The sequence below is a fragment of the Pseudophryne corroboree genome, chromosome 4 (assembly GCF_028390025.1).
Source record: "Pseudophryne corroboree isolate aPseCor3 chromosome 4, aPseCor3.hap2, whole genome shotgun sequence".
In the NCBI taxonomy this organism is placed as follows: domain Eukaryota; kingdom Metazoa; phylum Chordata; class Amphibia; order Anura; family Myobatrachidae; genus Pseudophryne; species Pseudophryne corroboree.
Genome location: NC_086447.1, coordinates 194,044,604 through 194,070,927, shown reverse-complemented (window position 1 = coordinate 194,070,927; position 26,324 = coordinate 194,044,604). Strand labels below are relative to the sequence as shown.

Here is a 26,324-nt window from a genome sequence, read left to right as displayed (position 1 = left end):
TTATACGGTGTGATTGGTGTGGCTGGTATGAGTCTTATCCGGGATTCAAAATCCTTCCTTATTGTGTCAGCTCTTCCGGGCACAGTAACCTAACTGAGGTCTGGAGGAGGGTCTTAGTGGGAGGAGCCAGTGCACACCAGGTAGTCCTAAAGCTTTCTTTAGTTGTGCCCAGTCTCCTGCGGAGCCGCTAATCCCCATGGTCCTTACGGAGTCCCAGCATCCACTACGGACTACGAGAAATAGATTTACCGGTGAGTAAAATCTTATTTTTTTGATGGCTCAATGTACACAAACTTTGTTTAATACACAAAGTTATTAAAAATATTGTTTTAAATGACCTTCAGGCTGTGTGTATAAGGTGTATATGAAACATAAATGAATTGTGTGAATGTACACACACTTTGTTTAACGCACAAAGTTATAAAAAAATATTGGCTAAAATTATCTTCAGGCTGTGTGTATAAGGTGTATATGTAACATAAATACATTCTGTGCTTAGACTTAAGTCCCATCACCATGATATCTCATTGTGGTATGCAATTATTCCAAAATACGGAAAAATCCCATATCCAAAATACCTCTGGTCCCAAGCATTTTGGATAAGGGATACTCAACCTGTACTTCTCTTTGGGTTGGGTACGAAATGCTGACATGGTCATAATGTTGATGTTAACTACTTTCCTCCTCTTTGATTCACTATTTGGAGGATTGTTTATAATTATGTTATCGGATTTGAAGTAATTGTAACGATTTCTAGAGTTCTCTGTGTGTGCGTGCTTGGAAAGATGTCAGCTGAAGCCAGGTGAAAATTAAGTAAAGTTTATTGTGGAAAAAGTGGTGGTAAAAATAAATATAAACTGGATGCTTGATTACATGGAACAAAACACGATAAATGGAATATTTCAGCTTAAACATAGATGCAAAATAAACATGAAGAAATCCGGGTTTAAATCAAGCAGGGGAAAAATAACATACCAAAAATGAAGTGATCAGGCAGGAATGGAAACAAACTGCAAATAATAGTCCAGAAATGTAGATGTTGAACTGGCAGGGTAAGAAGTCCAGAAGCAAGGCACATGCGTTTTAGCAAACTGCAGGGAAGTCTCCAAGAAGCAAATAAGGCAGAATCTGGACAGGGTTACTGGAGAGAGCCCAGTCTCACTCCATACGGAACCGCAATGATCTGCAACTAAGTGCCTGTGAGCTGGAGTTAAATAGCAGCAGGGTGTTGGGCTCCAGGTGCACACAATCAGGTAATTACCCTGCAGAGGCAGTGTGCAACTGCCATTCAGACCTGAGGCAACAAGTGAGACCCCTAGAGGCAGGAATGAGGTAATGCAAGGCAAAACAAAACACAAATATTCCTAACATTATCCCCCCCTTAAACAGGCGGATTCCAGACGCCTCAAAGTTCACCTTCTCTTCTTTTTTCCTTTTTTCTTTCTGGGTTGCCTAACCCTATTTGAAGGTGTCACAAAGACACTATTAGGCAATACAGGTCCATCAAAAACGAGTCTCGGATCATCCAGAAGCTCACTCTCAGAGTCGGAGCCACCACCCAGCGGTAGAACTGACCTCTTATTTTCCTGGATGGAATCAAGAGCGGATGGTAAACTTGTAGATGTTAAACTTGCCAAGCAATCTGCGTGAACACCTAGAGATACCTGCCCACATCTGAAAAACTGAGGGTGCTCCCCAGACTGCAAAGGCAGGTTCTCAGAGGGGCACACCTTAGTAGATTCATCTAGGAGCGTGAGGACAGTTGGTGGACTGAATCTTTCGGTCACAGCCTTGAGGAAACCGGGCAAATCTTGTAACACTGGATCTCCCTTATCTATAAGACCATTTACCCACTTCAAGGCCCTCCCTCTGAATCTCATACATACGTTAGCAATGATATCAATAGGGGACAAGTCATCAAAACTCAGATAATATCTGAAGAGAGCTAAACAGTGAGAGATATTTCCATAAAAGTAAGGCAGATCCTCGGGCAAATCTTGGATCTCGGGCATGGCAGGCACCTCTATCTGGTGTTGGACAGGCGGAACCCCCTCCTGGGGCTGGACAGGCAGAACCCCCTCCTGGGGCTGGGCAGGCGGAACCCCCTCCTGGGGCTGGGCAGGCGGAACCCCCTCCTGGGGCTGGGCAGGCGGAACCCCCTCCTGGGGCTGGGCAGGCGGAACCCCCTCCTGGGGCTGGGCAGGCGGAACCCCCTCCTGGGGCTGGACAGGCGGAACCCCCTCCTGGGGCTGGACAGGCAGAACCCCCTCCTGGGGCTGGACAGGCAGAACCCCCTCCTGGGGCTGGACAGGCAGAACCCCCTCCTGGGGCTGGACAGGCAGAACCCCCTCCTGGGGCTGGACAGGCAGAGCCCCCTCCTGGGGCTGGACAGGCCTTGGCCGGACCTCTGGCAAGGTGGACACCTCTCGGACCTCTGGCAAGGCGGGCACCTCTCGGACCTCTGGCAAGGCGTGGACCTCTGGCAAGGCGGGCACCTCTCGGACCTCTGGCAAGGCGAGCACCTCTCGGACCTCTGGCAAGGCGTGGACCTCTGGCAAGGCGGGCACCTCTCGGACCTCTGGCAAGGCGGGCACCTCTCGGACCTCTGGCAAGGCGGGCACCTCTCGGACCTCTGGCAAGGCGGGCACCTCTCGGACCTCTGGCAAGGCGGGCACCTCTCGGACCTCTGGCAAGGCGGGCACCTCTCGGACCTCTGGCAAGGCGGGCACCTCTCGGACCTCTGGCGAAGCGGGCACCTCTCGGACCTCTGGCGAAGCGGGCACCTCTCGGACCTCTGGCGAAGCGGGCACCTCTCGGACCTCATGCCGTGAGGCAAGGGCAACGGGGACCTCATGCCGTGAGGCAAGGGCAACGGGGACCTCATGCCGTGAGGCAAGGGCAACGGGGACCTCATGCCGTGAGGCAAGGGCAACGGGGACCTCATGCCGTGAGGCAAGGGCAACGGGGACCTCATGCCGTGAGGCAAGGGCAACGGGGACCTCATGCCGTGAGGCAAGGGCAACGGGGACCTCATGCCGTGAGGCAAGGGCAGCGGGGACCTCATGCCGTGAGGCAAGGGCAGCGGGGACCTCATGCCGTGAGGCAAGGGCAGCGGGGACCTCATGCCGTGAGGCAAGGGCAGCAGGGACCTCATGCCGTGAGGCAAGGGCAGCAGGGACCTCATGCCGTGAGGCAAGGGCAGCAGGGACCTCATGCCGTGAGGCAAGGGCAGCAGGGACCTCATGCCCGAAGGCAAGGGCAGCAGGGACCTCATGCCCAAAGGCAAGGGCAGCAGGGACCTCATGCCCAAAGGCAAGGGCAGCAGGGACCTCATGCCCAAAGGCAAGGGCAGCAGGGACCTCATGCCCGAAGGCAAGGGCAGCAGGGACCGACACCCCTCCTGGGGTCGCAGGGCCGGACACCCCTCCTGGGGTCGCAGGGCCGGACACCCCTCCTGGGGTCGCAGGGCCGGACACCCCTCCTGGGGTCGCAGGGCCGGACACCCCTCCTGGGGTCGCAGGGCCGGACACCCCTCCTGGGGTCGCAGGGCCGGACACCCCTCCTGGGGTCGCAGGGCCGGACACCCCTCCTGGGGTCGCTGGGCCGGACACCCCTCCTGGGGTCGCTGGGCCGGACACCCCTCCTGGGGTCGCTGGGCCGGACACCCCTCCTGGGGTCGCTTGGCCGGACACCCCTCCTTTCGAAATTTGAGCACCACAGTGGCATAACTGAGCAGAATTTGGCACTATGGCAGAATGAGGAAAGCTCTTTTTATGTTTGCGAGCAGGACATAACTGAATAAAATGTCCCGACCTGCCGCAATAAAAACAGAGCTTCTTATCCCTTCTATGTCTCCTTTCTTCCTCAGAGAGACTGGGTCGTGGAAAACTCCAAAACTTGCCTTTGCTTACGCTAGAAAAACAGCAGCCAGAATTGAGAGTACCAGACTGATCTTTTCCCCTTTTTTCCTGCGTCTCCTTAAAGGGAGCAGGTAACCTTACTGAATCTTCAGGCAGAGCAGACAGTATCTCTGAAGATAGGATTTGAATACCCTCCAGTTTCTCTCTGAAATCCACCAGCAATGCAGAACTCAAAAACGGCAAAAACTTGAGAGGCAGGGAACCTTTCTGAAGTGAAGCCATTTTATGAGATTCAGCTGAATCAAAACAAAACTCCTGCACACGTTTATTTTGGCAGATCATTCTGTAACGATTTCTAGAGTTCTCTGTGTGTGCGTGCTTGGAAAGATGTCAGCTGAAGCCAGGTGAAAATTAAGTAAAGTTTATTGTGAAAAAAGTGGTGGTAAAAATAAATATAAACTGGATGCTTGATTACATGGAACAAAACACGATAAATGGAATATTTCAGGTTAAACATAGATGCAAAATAAACATGAAGAAATCCGGGTTTAAATCAAGCAGGGGAAAAATAACATACCAAAAATGAAGTGATCAGGCAGGAATGGAAACAAACTGCAAATAATAGTCCAGAAATGTAGATGTTGAACTGGCAGGGTAAGAAGTCCAGAAGCAAGGCACATGCGTTTTAGCAAACTGCAGGGAAGTCTCCAAGAAGCAAATAAGGCAGAATCTGGACAGGGTTACTGGAGAGAGCCCAGTCTCACTCCATACGGAACCGCAATGATCTGCAACTAAGTGCCTGTGAGCTGGAGTTAAATAGCAGCAGGGTGTTGGGCTCCAGGTGCACACAATCAGGTAATTACCCTGCAGAGGCAGTGTGCAACTGCCATTCAGACCTGAGGCAACAAGTGAGACCCCTAGAGGCAGGAATGAGGTAATGCAAGGCAAAACAAAACACAAATATTCCTAACAGTAATGCTTTATCAAAACAGGTCCAATGTCCCCATGAGTTGTAGTTTTGCGATTTGTCGCAAAACTACCAGTCGTGATGAATTAGGCCCTCCGTCTGCCACAGCAATTGCACTGTTTAGGGCCTGGTGGTCACAGCCTATGTTACCACAGTTATGCAATTAACCACAGAACAGATGCGGGTCCAGCTACCAAGTACAGCACAGTGTTCTTGTCACAACTGAGGGCCTGAGCTGACGGGAGGCAGCCTCAGTTGTAGGGGCTGAGATGTAACGGAACCTGGGAGGTTGTATTAGACCCCTAGACATGTAAGTAACATGTAGAATAACTGCCCGAAGGCGTGACCACGACAACCAGGATAAAAGTCAATGATGTTTATTATGACAAACTCCGTAACACAGCAGCAGTAAAAGGAAACATAAAAGTCAACAGAGGATAAATACAATTCCTGGGTACTACAGGGTGGCAAGGGCCACAGGCACTGGTAGTGTGAGACAGTTCTTATAATCTACTAGTTGGAAAGTCCTTACCAGGCCTGACTGTAGCAATGGAGAGAACCCAGGATCGTACCAGCTGATGTTCCAGGAAAGGCTGGGCTGCTGAAGGTAAAACGGCTGCTGTGGATACTGGCTGGAACCAGACTGTTGTTGGTACGGAGTGGATACTGGCTGGAACCAGTTAAATAATAAACGAACTTGAGAGCGATGAAATAATAATGAAGTTTGGCGTTTTGAGAGCGGTGAAATAATAATACCGGTGGAGAGTGGTAAACTGCAGAAAAGGACACCGGCCCTTTAAGAGAAGCTGTACACTGCTGGAAGCTGGGCTGGAAGCAGGTGATTGTTTGAGAGCGGTGAAATAATAATAAAGTTTGGAGTTTTGAGAGCGGTGAAATAATAATACCGGTGGAGAGTGGTAAACTGCAGAAAAGGACACCGGCCCTTTAAGAGAAGCTGTACACTGCTGGAAGCTGGGCTGGAAGCAGGTGATTGTTTGAGCTGAAAACAGGTGAGTCCAGAATGGATCGGAGAGTCAGGCTACACCGCAGATGGAATGCTGGTGCGGGTCTCTATAGCAGAAGTCTGGAGACAGGAGCTGGAACCTGGAAGACAACCACAGGAGAGAGACAAACTGGAACTAGGTTAGACAACCAAAGCACTGACGCCTTCCTTGCTCAGGCACAGCATACTTATACCTGCAGCAAGGAAGGGGTTGGCTAGGCAATTATGCAAATCAACAATACAGACAGCAGATTGGTGGAAATAATCAGATGACAAAATCCAAGATGGCTGCGCCCATGCAGACACTTGGAGGGAAGTTTGGTTTGTAATCCATGTGAGAATTGAAACAGTAATGGCGACGCCGGCCACAGGAGACAGGAGACGCCAGACTGACAAGCGCACATTTAACCACGCGGGCACAGCGGAGGCCGCGGCTGATGAAATCACCACTCTGACATTCTGCATGTGGAAACTCAGGAACAGCGGGATCCGGTCCTGGAACGCTGAGCCAGCCTTAGGAGGCATCTGAAGGGTAAGTAATGGCGTCCAGATACCCGGATCGTGACAGCACCCCCCCCTTTAGGAGTGGCCCCAGGACACTTCTTAGGCTTTAAAGGAAACTTTGCGTGGAAATTTCGGACCAAGGCAGGAGCATGGACGTCTGAGGCATTGGTCCAAGAGCATTCTTCAGGACCATAGCCCTTCCAGTCAATGAGGTATTGTAACTGACCGTAACGGAAACGTGAGTCCAAAATCTTGGCCACCTCGTACTCGACTCCCCGTTGAGTCTGAACTTTGGGAGCTGGAGGAAGTGCGGAATGAAACCGATTCAGGATCAGCGGTTTCAACAAAGAAACATGAAATGTCCTGGGTATTTTCAAGAAGGATGGTAACTGTAACCTGTAGGCAACAGGATTGATGACTTGTTCAATCTTGAAGGGTCCGATGTAGCGAGGTGCAAATTTCATGCTGGGAACTCTCAACCTCAAATTCTTCATGGACAGCCACACACGATCACCCACCTTGAGAGCAGGAACCGCTCTACGCTTCCTATCGGCAAACTTCTTATACCTGAATGAGGCTTTAAGCAGGGCTGCGCGGACGTTCCTCCAGTTATTTGAAAACTGACGCAAGGTGACATCCACTGCTGGAACAGAAGTTGCGGGAAGCGGGTGGAATTCTGGGACTTTAGGGTGGAATCCATAATTAATGAAGAATGGTGTAGAAGAAGATGAGGAATGGTATTGATTGTTGTGGCTGAACTCGGCCCAAGGAAGGAGTTGGACCCAGTCATCTTGAGAGGAAGACACATATATACGGAGGAAGGCCTCCAAGTCCTGATTCACCCTCTCGGTTTGACCATTGGTCTGAGGATGGTAAGCCGTGGAAAACTTTAACTTGACTTGGAGGGCTTGACACAAACTTCGCCAAAATTTGGCTACAAATTGTACTCCACGATCCGAGATGATCTCTTCAGGAAGACTGTGAAGTCGGAAGATCTCTTGTATAAACACTTGAGCCAACTTGAAAGCTGACGGAAGACCGGTGAGAGGGATGAAATGTGCCATCTTGGTGAACCGGTCAACTACCACCCAGATGGTATTAAACTTGTTGCAGATAGGTAGATCGGAAACAAAGTCCATCGACAAATGGGTCCAAGGTCGACGGGGAACAGATAACGGAACCAGTTGCCCCGCAGGCGACTGGCGGGAGACTTTGTGTTGGGCACACTTTGGGCAGGAGGCAATAAATTCCATAACGTCCTTCTTCAGAGTTGGCCACCAGTAGGACCTAGAAATAAATTCAAGGGTTTTCTGAATGCCTGTATGTCCAGCAAAACGGGAAGCATGGGCCCAATGCATGAGCTTCTTCCTTAGAACTGGCTTAACAAAACTTTTCCCTGGTGGAGGCGTAGAGTCCATCCCTACCGTGGAGAATGCCAACGGATTAATAATAGGATGCTTGTCTGCAGACTCGGACTCATTTTCTTGCTCCCATGAGCGGGAAAGGGCATCGGCCTTACGATTCTGAGAACCCGGACAGAACTGGAGTTTAAAGTCAAACCTAGAGAAGAAAAGTGCCCATCTGGCCTGACGAGGATTCAGACATTGTGCGCCTTTGAGATATAAAAGATTTTTGTGGTCGGTAAGTATGGTGATTGAGTAGGAAGCTCCCTCCAACAGGTATCTCCACTCCTCCAGAGCGAGCTTGATGGCTAGCAACTCCTGATCGCCAATGGCATAGTTGCGCTCAGCTGGGGAGAACTTCCGGGAGAAGAAACTGCAAGGATGTAGATGTCCATCTTTGGCCCTCTGGGATAACACTGCTCCTACTCCAACGGAGGAGGCATCTACCTCTAAGATAAAAGGAGAGTCGGTGTCGGGCTGTTTCAGAACTGGTGCAGAGATGAACCGTTGCTTCAGAAGGTGAAAGGCCTGTGTAGCTTCCTCGGACCACTTGGACGGATTAGCACCTTTCTTGGTTAATGCAGTGATAGGCGCCACAATGGTGGAAAAGTCTCGTATAAATTTTCTATAATAATTGGCGAACCCTAAGAACCTCTGGACCCCTTTGAGGCTTAAGGGTATAGGCCAATTCTGGATTGCTTGGAGTTTCTCAGGATCCATCTCTAGTCCGGAACCGGACACAATGTAACCTAGAAACGGAATGGTTTTAACTTCAAACACACACTTCTCCAATTTACAATAGAGGTGATTGACACGGAGACGGGAAAGAACCTCTTTTACCCAGAAACGATGATCTTCAAGATTATTAGCAAAGATGAGGATGTCGTCTAGATAAACCACGACATGGCGGTACAAGATGTCCCTGAAAATCTAATTCACGAAGTGCTGGAAGACTGCTGGAGCGTTGCTCAATCCGAAGGGCATGACGAGGTACTCATAATGTCCGTCACGGGTGTTAAAGGCGGTCTTCCACTCGTCACCCTCACGGATTCGGATGAGATTGTAGGCACCCCTCAAGTCCAGCTTTGTGAAAATAGTTGCACCACTAACTCTATCAAAGAGCTCGGTAATCAGGGGTAAAGGGTATCGGTTCTTGACGGTAATGTCGTTCAGACCTCTGTAGTCGATGCACGGACGCAGACCACCGTCTTTCTTCTTAACGAAGAAGAAGCCTGCGCCGGCTGGAGAAGAAGATGGTCGGATGAAACCCTTCGCCAGGTTCTCTTTGATGTACTCTTCCATGGAGTGTGTCTCAGGCAGAGACAACGGATAAGTTCGGCCTCGCGGTGGAACCTTCCCTGGAATGAGGTCGATTGGGCAGTCCCATTCTCTATGAGGAGGAAGGATATCAGCAGAGGCTTTACTGAACACGTCCGTGAAGTCTTGATATGGAGGAGGTGGAACATCAGATGACCTGGGGAAGGAAGAACAAACAGGAAGAACTTTGGCTAAACAAGTCTCAGCACAGGAGGGACCCCATGCCAGTATTTGCGTAGTCGTCCAGTCAATTGATGGGTTGTGGAGACGGAGCCATGGAAGGCCTAAAACCACTTGATGTGTGGCTCTTGGAATCACTAAAAAAGAAATATACTCAGAATGAAGAACTCCCACTCTCAGACGAACTGGAAGAGTCCTTAAGGAAATGACTGCGTCAAAAATCTTGCTGCCATCCACGGCAGTCAAAGAGATGGACGAGGACAGTCTCTCGGTGGGTAGGGACCACCGTTTAACATAAGCTTCGGTTATGAAATTCCCAGCTGCTCCGGAATCAAGGAGGGCAATGACGTTCCTGTAACGTTGAGCAATTTGGAGCGACACTGGGAGGTTACAGTCATGAGGAGATGGAGAGGAGATCATTACTCCTAGCCGGCCCTCTCCTTGGCGAGCTAGGATCTGGAGTTTCCCGGACGTTTGGGACAGGCATTGATAGTGTGCGACGGAGCTGCACAGTAGAGACAGAGAGACTCAGAGAGACGTCGTCGGCGCTCAGCGGGAGATAGACGGGAACGACTAATTTGCATAGGCTCATCCTTGGATGGAGATGGTTGACGAGGAGGAGGAGCAGAAGATTTAGGAGTAGATGATCTTCCTCGCTCGGTTGCTCTCTCTCTGAAACGTAGATCAACCTTCGTGCAAAGAGAAATTAGCTCATCCAACTTAGAGGGCAAGTCTCTGGTAGCTAACTCATCCTTGATGCGTTCTGATAAGCCATGCCAGAATGCAGCATACAGGGCCTCGTCGTTCCATGCCAGTTCGGATGCCAGGATTTTAAACTGTATAAGATACTGTCCCACAGTACGTGTTCCCTGGCGTAAACGGAGAATCTCAGATGAAGCAGATGTTATCCGGCCTGGCTCGTCGAAGATGCGCCTGAATGTAGCTACAAAGTCAGTATAGGAGGATAGCAGGGGATCAGACTTCTCCCATAAAGGTGATGCCCAGTCAAGGGCTGAGCCACTGAGAAGGGAGATGATATAGGCAATTTTGGTACGGTCACTGAAGAAATTGCCAGGTAGAAGCTCAAAGTGGATTTCACATTGATTGAGAAATCCCCTGCAGAACCTTGGAGATCCATCAAATTTTGCTGGCGTTGGAAGATGAAGATGTGGACTGGAAATGGGTAAGGTGGGTGGGGTTACAGCTGGTGTCACTGTAGTGGACGCACCGGACGTGCCAGGTCCACGGAGGGTCGTTTGAATCCCATCCAGCCGTGTAGAGAGATCCTGGAGACAGCGGATGATGTGGCCCTGTGCAGCCTCCTGATGTTCAAGTCGGGCTGCCAGTTCTTGCATCGGCCTGGCCGCTTGATCCTGGTCTCCGGCTGGATTCATTAGGTCAGTGCTTACTGTCACAACTGAGGGCCTGAGCTGACGGGAGGCAGCCTCAGTTGTAGGGGCTGAGATGTAACGGAACCTGGGAGGTTGTATCAGACCCCTAGACATGTAAGTAACATGTAGAATAACTGCCCGAAGGCGTGACCACGACAACCAGGATAAAAGTCAATGATGTTTATTATGACAAACTCCGTAACACAGCAGCAGTAAAAGGAAACATAAAAGTCAACAGAGGATAAATACAATTCCTGGGTACTACAGGGTGGCAAGGGCCACAGGCACTGGTAGTGTGAGACAGTTCTTATAATCTACTAGTTGGAAAGTCCTTACCAGGCCTGACTGTAGCAATGGAGAGAACCCAGGATCGTACCAGCTGATGTTCCAGGAAAGGCTGGGCTGCTGAAGGTAAAACGGCTGCTGTGGATACTGGCTGGAACCAGACTGTTGTTGGTACGGAGTGGATACTGGCTGGAACCAGTTAAATAATAAACGAACTTGAGAGCGATGAAATAATAATGAAGTTTGGAGTTTTGAGAGCGGTGAAATAATAATACCGGTGGAGAGTGGTAAACTGCAGAAAAGGACACCGGCCCTTTAAGAGAAGCTGTACACTGCTGGAAGCTGGGCTGGAAGCAGGTGATTGTTTGAGAGCGGTGAAATAATAATAAAGTTTGGAGTTTTGAGAGCGGTGAAATAATAATACCGGTGGAGAGTGGTAAACTGCAGAAAAGGACACCGGCCCTTTAAGAGAAGCTGTACACTGCTGGAAGCTGGGCTGGAAGCAGGTGATTGTTTGAGCTGAAAACAGGTGAGTCCAGAATGGATCGGAGAGTCAGGCTACACCGCAGATGGAATGCTGGTGCGGGTCTCTATAGCAGAAGTCTGGAGACAGGAGCTGGAACCTGGAAGACAACCACAGGAGAGAGACAAACTGGAACTAGGTTAGACAACCAAAGCACTGACGCCTTCCTTGCTCAGGCACAGCATACTTATACCTGCAGCAAGGAAGGGGTTGGCTAGGCAATTATGCAAATCAACAATACAGACAGCAGATTGGTGGAAATAATCAGATGACAAAATCCAAGATGGCTGCGCCCATGCAGACACTTGGAGGGAAGTTTGGTTTGTAATCCATGTGAGAATTGAAACAGTAATGGCGACGCCGGCCACAGGAGACAGGAGACGCCAGACTGACAAGCGCACATTTAACCACGCGGGCACAGCGGAGGCCGCGGCTGATGAAATCACCACTCTGACATTCTGCATGTGGAAACTCAGGAACAGCGGGATCCGGTCCTGGAACGCTGAGCCAGCCTTAGGAGGCATCTGAAGGGTAAGTAATGGCGTCCAGATACCCGGATCGTGACAGTTCTTGACAATGCTATTCAATAAGGTTTTTTTTTTTTTTGGGGGGGGGGGGGGGGTTCAACATGCCTAATGTGCTGAGATTTTCGGTACCACACTGTAAATGCTGATTAACATACAGGACAGAAAAAGCAATACCTTTTACACTGAAATTCGAGCAGCTGTGGCTGCTGGATGTAATCTTTAACCTACGTACTTTTTATACAGTTAGCATACAAAGGTCTGTACCGTGTACGCACTTTGCATACACACGCCGCGACGGACGTACAAAAGTACACGCAGTGCATACACACACACACACCGACACACTGAGAGCACAATGCAGCTACACCTGTGTCTGAAATACACTTTAAACCTTAACAGGGAGGAGACACGACACCAATTGTATTTAAGATGTTGGGATCCGACCCACCAACATATAATTGCTGAAAGGGGGTTACAACAGATATACAATTACAATAAGAGAAAAGAGGCTACAATACAATGGTACATACGTTTGGTATCGCCAGCGCCACACGGTCCGGTGCTCAGATCAATCAAGCAAGATGACCATCAGAGAGAGAGAGTGACCGGATAGGCAGCTTTGGCTTTTATACAGTTGGTAAAAACACAATACAATGGAAACTGTAACCTCTTCATCCATAGGTCAAAGGGCTGGTCATTTACAGTACAGGAGGGGTCATAGGTTGGTTTGAATAGGTGGGCGATGTCTGTTCCAGGTGTGCTTGCAGTTGGTCTCCACTGGGTTCCTGCCGAATATCAGAGTACAGTAAATACAGTATAATAGTAATATTCTGTTCCTGCGCATAACTATACGCAAGAGCGTGCTATCTTCTGCAAACTGCTATCGGAATGTTGCCCTTAAAATACCCTACAGCTGGATACCAAACACCACCTCATAACCTAATGCTGTCCCCTCATATCCTGTAAAGGTGAATCCCTTTGTTGTTGTGCATTTAAACAAGTATAAATTGCTGATGTGGTGCATGTGGGCTATGTGTTCATTGTGCACTATGTGGATTAAATATGTGATAAGTCTTTGTGGCTTTTCCATGCGAGTACAAATGCTACCGTAATTACTCATACCACGTGCTAATACGCAGGACTGCGTGAGCAGTCATACGCAACTTGCGGATATGTGCACGCACGGCAGAACAAGTATGCGCACGGAGGCCATCTGTGTGGAGTTTGTACGTGATGTGTGTACTGTAATATTTTCCGACTTCGACAATACTTTGATACATACCACTGAAAACATAGAAAAATCTGCTTTATTCTGTGATTTTGTTTTTTCCCTGAATTTGAACATGGGCAAAATTTTCCGAAACATCTAATTCCTACCTCTGGTAAGTCAAGAGACTGGAGCAGTAAATGGGAGGGCCAAATACATTGCTTTAGGGCAGATTCCTGACTGACTCCAGGTGAATAAAAAAGAAAATCACATGTAAGGATGACGCAGATTGTCCATTACGCCACTATATCTGAGTAGGCATTACGCCCTGTGTATTAAATGGTTTTATGGTGGTCATTTCTGAGTTGTTCGCTATCAGATTTCATTTGCAGCGCAGCGATCTGGCAAAAAAACTGCACTTCTGCGCATGCGTATGCGGCGCAATGCGCACGCGCGTCGTACTATTACAATGAACGATGTAGTTTCACACAAGGTCTAGCGAAGCTTTTCAGTCACACTGCTGGCCGCAGAGTGATTGACAGGAAGTGGGCGTTTCTGGGTGTCAACTGACCGTTTTCAGGGAATGTTCGAAAAACCTGAAGTCATCGCAAGCGCTGAGTAGGTCTGAAGCTACTCTGAAACTGCACATAATTTTTTTGTAGCTGCTGTGCGATCCTTTCGTTCGCACTTCTGCTAAGCTAAAATACACTCCCAGTGGGAGGCGGCATAGCATTTGCACGGCTGCTAAAAACTGCTAGCGAGCGAACAACTCGTATGACCCCCTATGTCTCTGTGTAAGACTGTCACCTTCATTAATATGTATATAGACCATGTTCTTTTCCCAAGCTTCTGATTTCTTACAGTGATTTCTTACAATGTTTGCTAAACATTAATCCTCCCTTATTATAACATTTTGAAGACATAACACCTATTAACAGTTTATTTTCCATTTCAGAGCTACACAGGGGAATTTTACAAGGATCATCACCATGGCACGGGGGTTTACACTTGGCCTGATGGCTCTAAATTCACTGGCTCATTTTACCTGAGCCGTAAAGAAGGTTATGGAACCATTACATTTGCTGATGGTAAAAAGTACCAGGTAGGCTTGTGATTATAACTTGTTATAGTATTGCAGAATATATGATATAATAATGAGAGGAACGGAGTGAGATTATTTTTACTTTACAGACCGTTTAATGTAATCTGTAAAACACTACATTGTGTAATAAACTGATGGGCTTTCTTTTGTTCTGTACATGAATATGTATTACTATAACTTCAATGCACTATTCCATTGTTTTTTATACATGCAGTACATTGGATCATTGCACAATGGGGGTCATTCCGAGTTGTTCGATCGCAAGCTGCTTTTAGCAGCTTTGCACACGCTAAGCCGCCGCCTACTGGGAGTGAATCTTAGCTTATCAAAATTGCGAACGAAAGATTAGCAGAATTGCGAATAGACACTTCTTAGCAGTTTCTGAGTAGCTCCAGACTTACTCGGCATCTGCGATCAGTTCAGTGCTTGTCGTTCCTGGTTTGACGTCACAAACACACCCAGCGTTCGCCCAGACACTCCTCCGTTTCTCCAGCCACTCCCGCGTTTTTCCCAGAAACGGTAGCGTTTTTTCGCACACACCCATAAAACGGCCAGTTTCCGCCCAGAAACACCCACTTCCTGTCAATCACATTACGATCACCAGAACGAAGAAAAAACCTTGTAATGCCGTGAGTAAAATACCTAACTGCATAGCAAATTTACTTGGTGCAGTCGCACTGCGGACATTGCGCATGCGCATTAGCGACTAATCGCTCCGTTGCGACAAAAAAATAACGAGCGAACAACTCGGAATGACCCCCAATATTCTCTTGTTACTTAATAAGTGTTAATTGTCCCTGAGCAGTTTTCCCTCTCTTACCTTATGGGCAGGGTCTGTACAAATCCGATGTGCGGTTTGGTCCTGGCTTTGAGACCTACAGTGATGGTTGTCAGGATGTTGGCATCTGGTTGAGTCATCACCTGATCAGACTATGTTCTGCGGTACCTGGATCTGTCTCCATTTCTTCTTTTCCGGAGTTTTGCTATCCCTTCAAAGAAGAGCAATATAATAGTGAAAATTACGCTTCAGACCTGGAGAAGTGCCAAGAGGAAGACCCGTTTGAATACAGATACAAGATCTTGCTCCTAGAGGACCGCTTCACTCTCCCAGACAGGATCTACTCCTACTCATCAGACATGGACCATCTTCCCATCACTCCTTCTCTGCACACGGAATTTGAGCACCATTTTTATAGAGACAAATTCTATCCAGAGCAATCCAGCAATAATATATCTGCCAGTATGCACTGTACCAATGGGATGAGGAAGATTTATCAGCATGTTAATAGACACAGGTAAGTACAGAGCAGGTTGCAGCAATGGGACAGCAGAGATCCCTTTTCATCTGTGGGATAACGTGACTTCTGATGTATGGTAACATTGCAGATGTCCAAATGTAAATCCTTAAAATCACTGCATTCTGTCAATTTGCCTAGACAAGCAACGGAAGCCATTGAAGAGTAATGGATTGAATATATAGAAGTCCCTAGACTGGGAGATTAGGAAAGGACATAACGAGTCATTTACATTGTACTGTAGTGACACAAGGATAGAAAAGACCATTTAATCCCTGACTATAGTTAAGACAGCCTTTGGAGGTCATTTACAAAGAGCAGTTAGGCAGAGGCACATTTACTGTAAAATCAACTTTGGTACTGCCTTGCATCTTGAATTGTGCATGTTCACCTAAATTTTCACCAAAGTGCCTGAACTTGTAGGCGTACTGTAAATGTATTACGGTGTGAGTTTCCAGCAGCAGTAAAGTGGCCACAGAGAGTTTCAGAATGTTTCTGTTGAAAGTTGCCGAATATAAGAGGATGTGTGCAGTTCGGCTGTGTATGGCAGCTTAAAAACCACGCTCGTCTGCCTTCCAACATGTTTGCATTGTGTCTGCTGGAAACATGCTGGTTTAGAAATGAATATAAATATGTGGGGTCTACTGACGCTAAGCTTAACCAGCCCTAGTGCTAGTGCCTGGGCTGCTATCAGAAAAATTGGGGGAGGAGGAAGTGCCTTGGGATACCCAAATTTTTCTGACACAGCACTAGACTTAAAGCTAGCCATAGAGGAGATCTCCCCACCTTCATTCCACTAGCCCATGCCAGATGGCATCAGTGCACACTTCCCCAGGGGATTTTCCCGATACCAACCTAGGCACAAATGCTAGGGCTGGTTAAGCTTAGAGGGAGGGGGGGGGGGGCACATGTGTGTTTTTTTTTTCCTTTATAACAATTGCAGAAGTCACTGTGTGGGAGATAGAATAGATCTAAAAGAGGAGGAACGACCACTGGGAATGTGGTGAGTATGTTAGTGAGGAAGGGGGAGCAGAACGATGGGGGCGAGGTCAAAACAAGCGGTGGTTGGGATGGAGATAGTGGAGGGCGTGACGGGGTGTGACGGAGACTGAAGTGACGTTATCTATATTAGAATCATATGGAGCACAAGAGAGCTACAATAGCATATCTCGCTGCCCTCTGGGCCTTCTATTATTGAGCGAGTTATTATGGTGTGATTGCAGCTATTTTACAACTAACACACTTTTACATTCAGTGAGTTGTGTATTTAACATTAGGAACATTTGGAGGACAGAATATTTCACTATGAAAATGGTTGGAGCAAAATCTTGGCGAGTTAGCCTGCACTTGCATTCTATTACATATGGGACTACAATCTCGCCCTACAATTGGCCAAAATTTGTGTATGTTTTGCAACTGGCATCCTATTACATTTCCCCCATAGAGTGAGATAAGCAGGAATTTACATGGGTTAAGTCACAATGTATTGGAGCATGCGGTTGTTGCTTGGAAAGTATGTAGTAGCTAAAACACTTACTGTACCAGGGTTTTGCTTCTCTGTGCATGAGATTTCTTTAGGTAAAGAAACTGATAATTGCGATGATATAAAGGAGTAGCAGAAGGTTCAGTGTTAGGGAGGTTGCTTTGTAGAAGGATGCAGCCATTTTCACTCCTCAGAAGGACATTTGCACAGCTCAGAACTGCTGTCTATTTACCCATGTTGCACTTTAGCAGAGAAATGCATTACTAGTCGCAGTAGTCCAGGAAAGTTTAATGTAATGAAAGGAGTTTTTGTGGCGTTTTTGTTTGTTTTTTCACCACTGCTGTAAATTTACCACAGCTGTTGGTTGCCAAGGTGTGCCCTGAGGTGTGCTCCCTGATGTGCCAATGCATAACGTGGGCACTCTGTGCACTTTGTAAATGAGGCAGATAGCAGTCTAAGTTCAGAACTATTGTTGATTTGATGTGTTACAATGCTCCACAGCACTGGACTATGAAGAAAGCAAGACATAGATAAAACAGGGACAAATAAGGAGGCCAAGTGCTCATGAGAGCACAGCTGAAACAGGAGGAGCAATTGTTAGGGTGCACTAGTGTGGGTAGTATAAGCGGGAGTAGTGTAGGTGTGAGGGGGCATTAGTTTAGTACATAATAGGTGGGAGTAGGATAGGTGTATGGTTGCATTCCTGTGGTAAATATAGGTGGAAGTAGAGTAGGTGAGAGAGGTGCATTCCTGTGGTAAGTATAGGTGAAAGTAGTATAGGTGAGAGAAGTGCATTTCTGTAGTAAGTACATATAGCTGGAAGTAGGGTAGGTGTGAGGGTGCATTACTGTGGTAAGTACATATAGGTGGAAGTAGGGTAGGTGTGAGGGTGCATTCCTGTGGTAAGTACATATAGGTGGAAGTAGGGTAGGTGTGAGGGTGCATTACTGTGGTAAGTATAGGTGGAAGTAGTATAGGTGAGAGGTGCATTCCTGTAGTAAGTACATATAGCTGGAAGTAGGGTAGGTGTGAGGGTGCATTCCTGTAGTAAGTACATATAGCTGGAAGTAGGGTAGGTGTGAGGGTGCATTCCTGTGGTAAGTACATATAGCTGGAAGTAGGGTAGGTGTGAGGGTGCATTACTGTGGTAAGTACATATAGGTGGAAGTAGGGTAGGTGTGAGGGTGCATTCCTGTGGTAAGTATAGGTGGAAGTAGTATAGGTGAGAGGTGCATTCCTGTAGTAAGTACATATAGCTGGAAGTAGGGTAGGTGTGAGGGTGCATTCCTGTAGTAAGTACATATAGCTGGAAGTAGGGTAGGTGTGAGGGTGCATTACTGTGGTAAGTACATATAGGTGGAAGTAGGGTAGGTGTGAGGGTGCATTCCTGTGGTAAGTACATATAGGTGGAAGTAGGGTAGGTGTGAGGGTGCATTCCTGTGGTAAGTATAGGTGGAAGTAGTATAGGTGAGAGGTGCATTCCTGTAGTAAGTACATATAGCTGGAAGTAGGGTAGGTGTGAGGGTGCATTCCTGTAGTAAGTACATATAGCTGGAAGTAGGGTAGGTGTGAGGGTGCATTACTGTGGTAAGTACATATAGGTGGAAGTAGGGTAGGTGTGAGGGTGCATTCCTGTGGTAAGTACATATAGGTGGAAGTAGGGTAGGTGTGAGGGTGCATTACTGTGGTAAGTATAGGTGGAAGTAGTATAGGTGAGAGGTGCATTCCTGTAGTAAGTACATATAGCTGGAAGTAGGGTAGGTGTGAGGGTGCATTCCTGTAGTAAGTACATATAGCTGGAAGTAGGGTAGGTGTGAGGGTGCATTCCTGTGGTAAGTACATATAGCTGGAAGTAGGGTAGGTGTGAGGGTGCATTACTGTGGTAAGTACATATAGGTGGAAGTAGGGTAGGTGTGAGGGTGCATTCCTGTGGTAAGTATAGGTGGAAGTAGTATAGGTGAGAGGTGCATTCCTGTAGTAAGTACATATAGCTGGAAGTAGGGTAGGTGTGAGGGTGCATTCCTGTAGTAAGTACATATAGCTGGAAGTAGGGTAGGTGTGAGGGTGCATTCCTGTGGTAAGTACATATAGCTGGAAGTAGGGTAGGTGTGAGGGTGCATTACTGTGGTAAGTACATATAGGTGGAAGTAGGGTAGGTGTGAGGGTGCATTCCTGTGGTAAGTATAGGTGGAAGTAGTATAGGTGAGAGGTGCATTCCTGTAGTAAGTACATATAGCTGGAAGTAGGGTAGGTGTGAGGGTGCATTACTGTGGTAAGTACATATAACTGGAAGTAGGGTAGGGGTGAAGGTGTAGAGGTGGAAGTAGGGTAGGTGAAAGAGGTGCATTCCGGTGGTAAGTACATATAGGTGGAAGTAGGGTAGGTGAGTGAGGTGCATTCCTGTGGTAAGTACATAAAGGTGAAAGTAGGGTAGGTGAGAGAGATGCATTACTGTGGTAAGTACATGTAGCTGAAAGTAGGGTAGGTGTGAGGGGGCATTCTTGTGGTAAGTACATATAGGTGTGAGTAGGGTAGGTGTGAAGGTGCATTCCTATAGTAAGTAGAGGTGGAAGCAGGGTAGGTGAGAGAGGTGCAATCCTGTGGTAAGTACATATAGGTGGAAGTAGGGTAGGTGAGAGAGATGCATTCTTGTGGTAAGTATAGATGTGAGTACGGTAGGTGTGAAGGTGCATTCCTATGGTAAGTAGAGGTGGAAGTAGGGTAGGTGAAAAAGAGGCATTCCTGTGGTAAGTATAGGTGGAAGTAAGGTGGGTGTGAGAGGTGCATTCCTGTGGTAAGTATAGGTTTGAGTAGGGTAGGTGTGAAGGTGCTTTCCTATGGTAAGTAGAGGTGGAAGTAGGGTAGGTGAGAGAGGTGGTTATGTTAGGTGGGCCGTACAACAGAGTTAGATCTAAGAAAGCATCAGGGAGATATTTATAAAGTAGTGATTGAATGTACGCATTGCCTGGAGAACTGCAAATGCAGTGTCAAATACCTGTTTTGTATAGGTATAAGCCCGCTATATGTGCTTTTGCTTTTTTAATACAGAAATGTTATTTTCCTTAGAAACAGCCCAGAACACTTGAACTGGGACATGTGCTCTATAATGAATGACGATCGAGAAAAGTTTGGTCCAAAAGGCATTGGTGAGTCTGTGGCTGAGCAGCTCATTGTGATGGCCGGAGCTGGAAGTTACGAGAGTATTTCCACAATCCTGAGACTTGATCTGGCCCACGTAGATGTGTCTGATAGCAGTGGACAGACTGCTTTGCATTTTGCAACTGTGAGTATAATCAGTTAGTTGCTATGGTAGATTCCGCCATTATGCTTACAAAAATGTACTATCGGCAGACCACCAGTCGCACCATTGGATATTGCACCAGCCTATGGCAGATGCTGAAGGTCCGAGGAACCAGTAGAACTGTGTCTTCAGACACAGTCGCTGACACCAACAAGCCGCCACACCCCTGCCTGTTAGCCACTCCCCAGTTATCATCCAGAAACACCCATCTAAATTGATCTGCATACCTGGCGGTTGCCATCAGAACGCGTGCGCAGTGCACCTCAGACGCATTTGTAGAGGAAAAAGGTCAAACCCTTGCGCTCAATGCTTTCCCTGCGTCTGACCCGGATTCACCCCCTCAGTCTGCGGCCAGTTAGAGGAGATGTTCCGGAACGTGTATCTGGGACAGCAGAAATATAAAGCCTAATTATAAATAACTGAAAATGTTTAGATATAAATGTAATACATGACAGTATAATTATTATTATTATTATTATTATTACCATCCTTTATTTATATGGCGCCACAAGGGATCCGCAGTGCCCATTACACAGTACACAATCAAATGAGCAAACAAGAAAACAACACTTACAGTTCAAGACAATATAGGACAGGTATAGAAAACCAGAGTTTAGGTGCCATCAAAGGGAGTATGAAGTATAAGAGCCTAAGGAGGTCATTCTGAGTTGATCACACATAGCAACTTTTTGCTGCTCATGCGATCAACTTGGCGCCGCCTATGGGGGAGTGTATTTTAGCATAGAAGGGCTGCGATCGCTTGTGCAGCCCTGCTATGCTAAAAAAAGTTTCCTGCAAAACAAGACCAGGGTCAAACTTGCTTACCCTGTGCGACGGATCCAGCGATGAAGGTCCTGGGATTGACGTCAGACATCCGCCCTTCAAACGCCTGGACATGCCTGCATTCGGATCTCCATGCCCGGAAAACAGTGAGTTTCTGCCCCGGAACGCCTCCCCACTGTCAATCTTCTTGCGATCGCGCTAGCGATCACTTTCTTCTCTCTTCTGGTCGTTGCCCGGCGACGGCTGTCGCCGGGCAACGACGTGCGTGCGCATTGCGGGCGCCGCGCATGCGCAGTTGCGACCCGTTCGCACTGCAGCGAAGAACCGCTGCATGCGAACGGGTCGGAATGACCCCAATAGTAAGAAAAGGAAAGGCACATGAGGTAAGAAGTCCCTGCTCTTGCGAGCTTACAATCTAAAAGGTGAAGCGCTAACAGACCAGGGTGACACAGAAGGGGTAGACAGCATAGACAAGAGGGTTAGGAGGAGAGTTGGCTGGGTTTGGTAAAGAAGTGGGTCTTGAGAGCCCATTTGAAGTTTTGCAGAGAGGTAGAGAGTCAGATGGGGAGAGGTAGAGAATTCCATAGATAGGGCACAGCACGTGCAAAATCTTGTAGGTAGGAGTGTGAGGAGGTAATCAGTTGACAGGAGAGACGGCGTGCATTAGCAGAGCGAAGAGGACGGGTGGGAATGTAGAGAGAGAGATAAGGTCAGAGATGTAAGAGGGAGAAGAGTGGCTGAGGGCTTTGTAGGTGAGTGTGAGAAGCTTGAATTGGATTCTGAGTGGGAAGGTCCTGCAAGAGAGGGGACGTGGAAGTAGTACGTTTGGTGAGGAAGATGAGACGGGCAGCAACATTGAGGATAGATTGGAGTGGAGAGAGGCATTTTTGAGGGAGGCCAGATAGGAGGAGATTGCAGTAGTCCAATCTAGAGATGACCAGTGAGTGGATGAGGGTCTTAGTAGTGTCCTGGGTGAGAAAGGGTTTGATCCTGGAGATGTTTTTGAGATGGAAACGGCAGGTTTGTGAGAGTTACTGAATGTGTGGTTTAAAGGAGAGGGAGGAATCAAGGATTACTCCAAGACATCACACTTGGAGGCTAGAGGAGATAGTTGTGACATCAATGGTTAATGAAATTGTGGGAGGTGAGGTTATGTGGGTGGGAGGGAGGATGATCAGCTCAGTCTTAGACATGTTAAATTTAAGAAAGCGCTGGGACATCCAGGAGGAGATAGCAGAGAGACAGTTGGAGATATGAGTGAGGAGAGCAGGGGAGAGGTCAGGGAAGGAAAGGTAGATTTGAGTATCGTCAGTGTAGAGATGATATTGTAAGCCAAAAGAGCTAATGAGCTCACCTAATGAGGATGTGTAGAGAGAGAAGAGAGAGAAAAGGAGAGGCCCAAGAACAGAACCTTGGGGGACGCCTACTGGTAGAGGAATTGGGGGGGAGGTGGAGTCATGAGAGGAGACAGAGAAGGAACGGTCAGAAAGGTAGGAGGACAGCTAGGAGAGAGCAGTATCACGCAAACCAAGGGATTAAAGGATTTGCAGGAGGAGAGGGTGGTCTACAGTGTCAAAACCAGCATAGAGGTCAAGGAGAATAAGCAGACAGTAGTGGCCCCTGGATTTAGAAGCAGGGAGGTCATTGCAGACTTTCGTGAGGGCAGTTTCAGTGGAGTGCAGAGGACGGAAACCAGACTGGAAAGGGTCAGGCAGTGAGTGTGAAGAACGAAAGACAGTGAAGCGGTTGTAGACAAAATGCTCAAGGAGTTTGGAGGCAAAAGGGAGGAGAGAGATGGGTCGGTAGTTGGAGAGATTGGTTGGCTCAAGGGTAAGTTTTTAAGCATAGGAGAGACAAGTGCATGCTTGAAGGCAGAAGGGACAGTGCCTGATGAGAGTGAGAGATTGAGTAGATGGCCAAGATGGGAACAGGCAGAATAAGAGAGGAAGCGGAGAAGGCGGGAGGGAATAGGGTCAAGTGGGGAGGTGGAGGGGGGTGAGGTCCGGATGAGGACCATGACTTCCTGTCCAGATACAGGGAAGAAAGATGTCAGAGTTGGTAGGAGGGAAGGAGAGGGGGGGTCGGGAAATGGAGGAGGGGGGTTGCTCAGGTTCTGGTGGGATGTTATATCCTGACAAATGGAGTCAATTTTGGATGTGAAGTAGGTGGCAAAGTCAAGAGCAGAAAGTTAAGAGGGGAGTTGAGGCGGGAGTGGGCAGAGGACCAAGTTGACAGTGGCAAAGAGGCACCGGGGGTTTTGAGGATTGGGAGGAGATAAGTTTTTTTAAGTAAGATTGTTTAGAGAGGGTAAGGGCAGCAAAGTAGGATGAGAGCATAAATTTGTAGTGGAGGAAGTCGGCCTTAGAGCGTGATTTCCTCCACTGTCGGTCAGTGGTACGTGTGCATTTTTGCAGATATCTGGTGCATATGGTGTGCCAGGGTTGAGCTGTCGATTCTGCGAGGGTGAATAGTGGTTGGTGGGGCAACAGAGGCAAGAGCAGAGGTAAAGGATGCATTTTATAGGGAAGTAGCTTGTTCTGGGCAGGAAATAGAGAGAATAGGAGAGGGGAGTGAGTCAAACAGGGAGAATAGGGAAGTGGTGTCAATAGCCTCAATGTTACGCTTTGTGATGGTAGTCTTAGGTGGTAGAGATGGAGAAGCAGATAGAGATAGGTTAAAAGTGATCAGGTGATGGTCAGAGATGGGGAACAGGGAGTTGGAGAAATCAGGAAGATCACAGCGGTGGGTGAAGACCGGATCCAGTGAGCTCCCACTCACATGGAAGAGAAGAGGTGAGGTTAAGGCGTTTAGAGGCAGGAGATTTTGTGGGGTTATCGACAGGAATGTTGAAATCATATGGGATAATGGAGGGAATGTCAGAAGAGAGGAAGTGAGGTAGCCAGGAAGCAAAGTTGTCAAGGAATTTGGAGGGCATGCCAGGGGGATGGTAAATGACAGCTACTCGAAGATGAACAGGTCAAAAGAGGCGTATAGCATGGACCTGAAATGTAGAGAATGTAAGGGATGGTTCTGGTGGTATGAGTTGGTATGAGCAGCTAGAGGGTAGTAGGAGCCCAACACCACCACTGTGACAACCCCCAGGTCGGGGTGTGTGTGAGAACATGAGACCCCCAACAGAGAGAGCAGCGGGAGAAACGGTGTCAGAGGGAGTAATCTAAGTTTCAGTGATGACTAGGAGATGCAAGGAATTTGAAATGAAAAGGTCATGGGTGGGGACCAGTTTATTACAGATAGATCTGGCATTCCAGAGGGCACAGGAGAGAGGGAGAGAGTCTGATGGAGTGATGTGAATGAGATTATCAGGGTTGCTGTACCAATAAGGTGAGATAGATTTAGAAGGCAGGAATACAGAAGGTGTAGTGAGGGTGCTGGCTCCTGAGCTATGAAGGGACACTGCAGCAGTTGAGCAAGGAGGGAGTAAAGTGTGGTATAGAGGAATATGAGGTGAGGTAGGAAGAGGAGGGAGGGAGCAGGGCAGAGTGGTGGACAATTGGGCCCAAGGTAGGGTAGAGGTGAATGACAGTATCAATACTAATTATATTCTCTATACATAAGTGGCACTGGTTCGGTTTCATTTCATTCATTTTCCATGAAAACTCAACTATACTACCAATAGGTGGTCATCTGTATACACAGGCCTGGCGTTAGCCGCTCAGCAAAGGGATGCAGTGCAGGAAGGCGCCAGACTGGAGAGGCGCTCTCCCTGCTCTGCATCCCTGTGCTGAGCTGCTGCTGCTGTCTCTGCTGCTGCTGACGGCTGTCACACTCTGACATGCAGCGGCGCCGGCAGCACAAAGCCTCCTCTCCCCCTTGGCACCGGCAGCACAAAGCCTCCTCTCCCCCTCCCCTCCCCTGTGTGACAGTACAGTGGCCGGGCAGGATCCAATGGGGTCGGAGCAAGACAGGACCAGGCTGCAGCAGGAGGATGAGCTGCTACAGCTCCGGCCAACCAGACTTCATTAGGTAAGTGTCTGGAAAGAGAGTGAGTGTGTGTATGTGTATACAGTATCTGTGTATACTGTATATATGTGTGACTGTGTATGTGTGTAATGTATGTACAGTATGTATGTGTGTATGTATATATATATGTGTGTATGTGGTGTGTGTATCTGTGTGTGTATGTATGACTGCAGCATCATGTGTGTAAGCATCACTGGTACAGGGGGTGTTACGTGTGTCACATACCCTCCAACTGTACCTTTTTGGCAGGTACAGTACCTTTTTTTATGGTCTGTACCGATTTTTGGCTCTACAAACTTTCACTGAAAGTATAGGAAAATGGGCATGGCCAAGCCCCTTTTACCCGTGACCACGCCCCCTTTTCGCATTTGTACCGATTTTTTAAGTGTAAATTGTTGGAGGGTATGGTGTAAGCTGCACTGGTACAGGGGGGCGTTACGTGTTGTAAATGCTGATTTACTTCCAGGACTAAAAGCAATACTTAAAACCACACTTAATACACTTTAAAATAGAGCCGCTGCGCCCGCTGTATTCAATCCTTAACCTACGTACTTATTACTCAGTTTGCGTACAAAGTCCCGTACCGTGTACGCACTTTGCGCACTAACGCCGCTACGGGCATACAGAGTACACGCGGTGCATACACACACAACGACATGCCGTGAGCACTATGCAGCTTCACGTGTGTCTGGCATACACTTACAAATCTATCAGGGAAAGGAGACACGACGCCAATTGTATTTAGGAAGTTGGGATCCGACCCGCTAACATATAATTGATAAAAGGGGGTTACAACAAAGATATAATTACAATAACAGAAAAGAGGCTACAATACAATGGTACATACGTTTGGTTTCGCCAGCGCCACGCGGTCCCGGTGCTCAGGTCTATCAGGCAAGATGACCCTTCAGAGAGAGAGATTACCGACTGGCTAGGGAGCTTGGCTTTTTATACAGTTGATCAAAACATAATACAATAGACACTGTGTGCTCTCCTTCCATTGGTTCGGGGGTGGGACATATCCTGTGCACCGGGGATCATTGGTCAGCTCAAGATGTGGGCGATGGCTAAGACTTGAGATGTGATTTCTGTTGTTTGCATCTGAGTTCCCGCCCCATGACCAGTTAAACCCCTCACATTAATCATACATAAATCTGGTATTATTAATAACTTATTGTTGCAATATGTGACAATATTCTTATACCCACCAGA

At 47.8% G+C, this 26,324-nt stretch overlaps 1 protein-coding gene across 11 annotated transcripts in view; it reads left to right on the top strand.

The window, feature by feature from the left end:
- The window catches only part of ANKMY1 (ankyrin repeat and MYND domain containing 1), a 301,516-nt gene that overhangs the window by 34,515 nt on the left and 240,677 nt on the right, over positions 1–26,324 (top strand). For all 11 annotated transcript variants that reach the window (XM_063915687.1, XM_063915678.1, XM_063915679.1 and 8 more), the window contains 3 exons: positions 14,123–14,269; positions 15,101–15,564; positions 20,114–20,330. In XM_063915687.1, the coding sequence (XP_063771757.1) occupies positions 14,123–14,269; positions 15,101–15,564; positions 20,114–20,330 (828 nt within the window). The remainder of the gene's footprint in view (positions 1–14,122; positions 14,270–15,100; positions 15,565–20,113; positions 20,331–26,324) is intronic.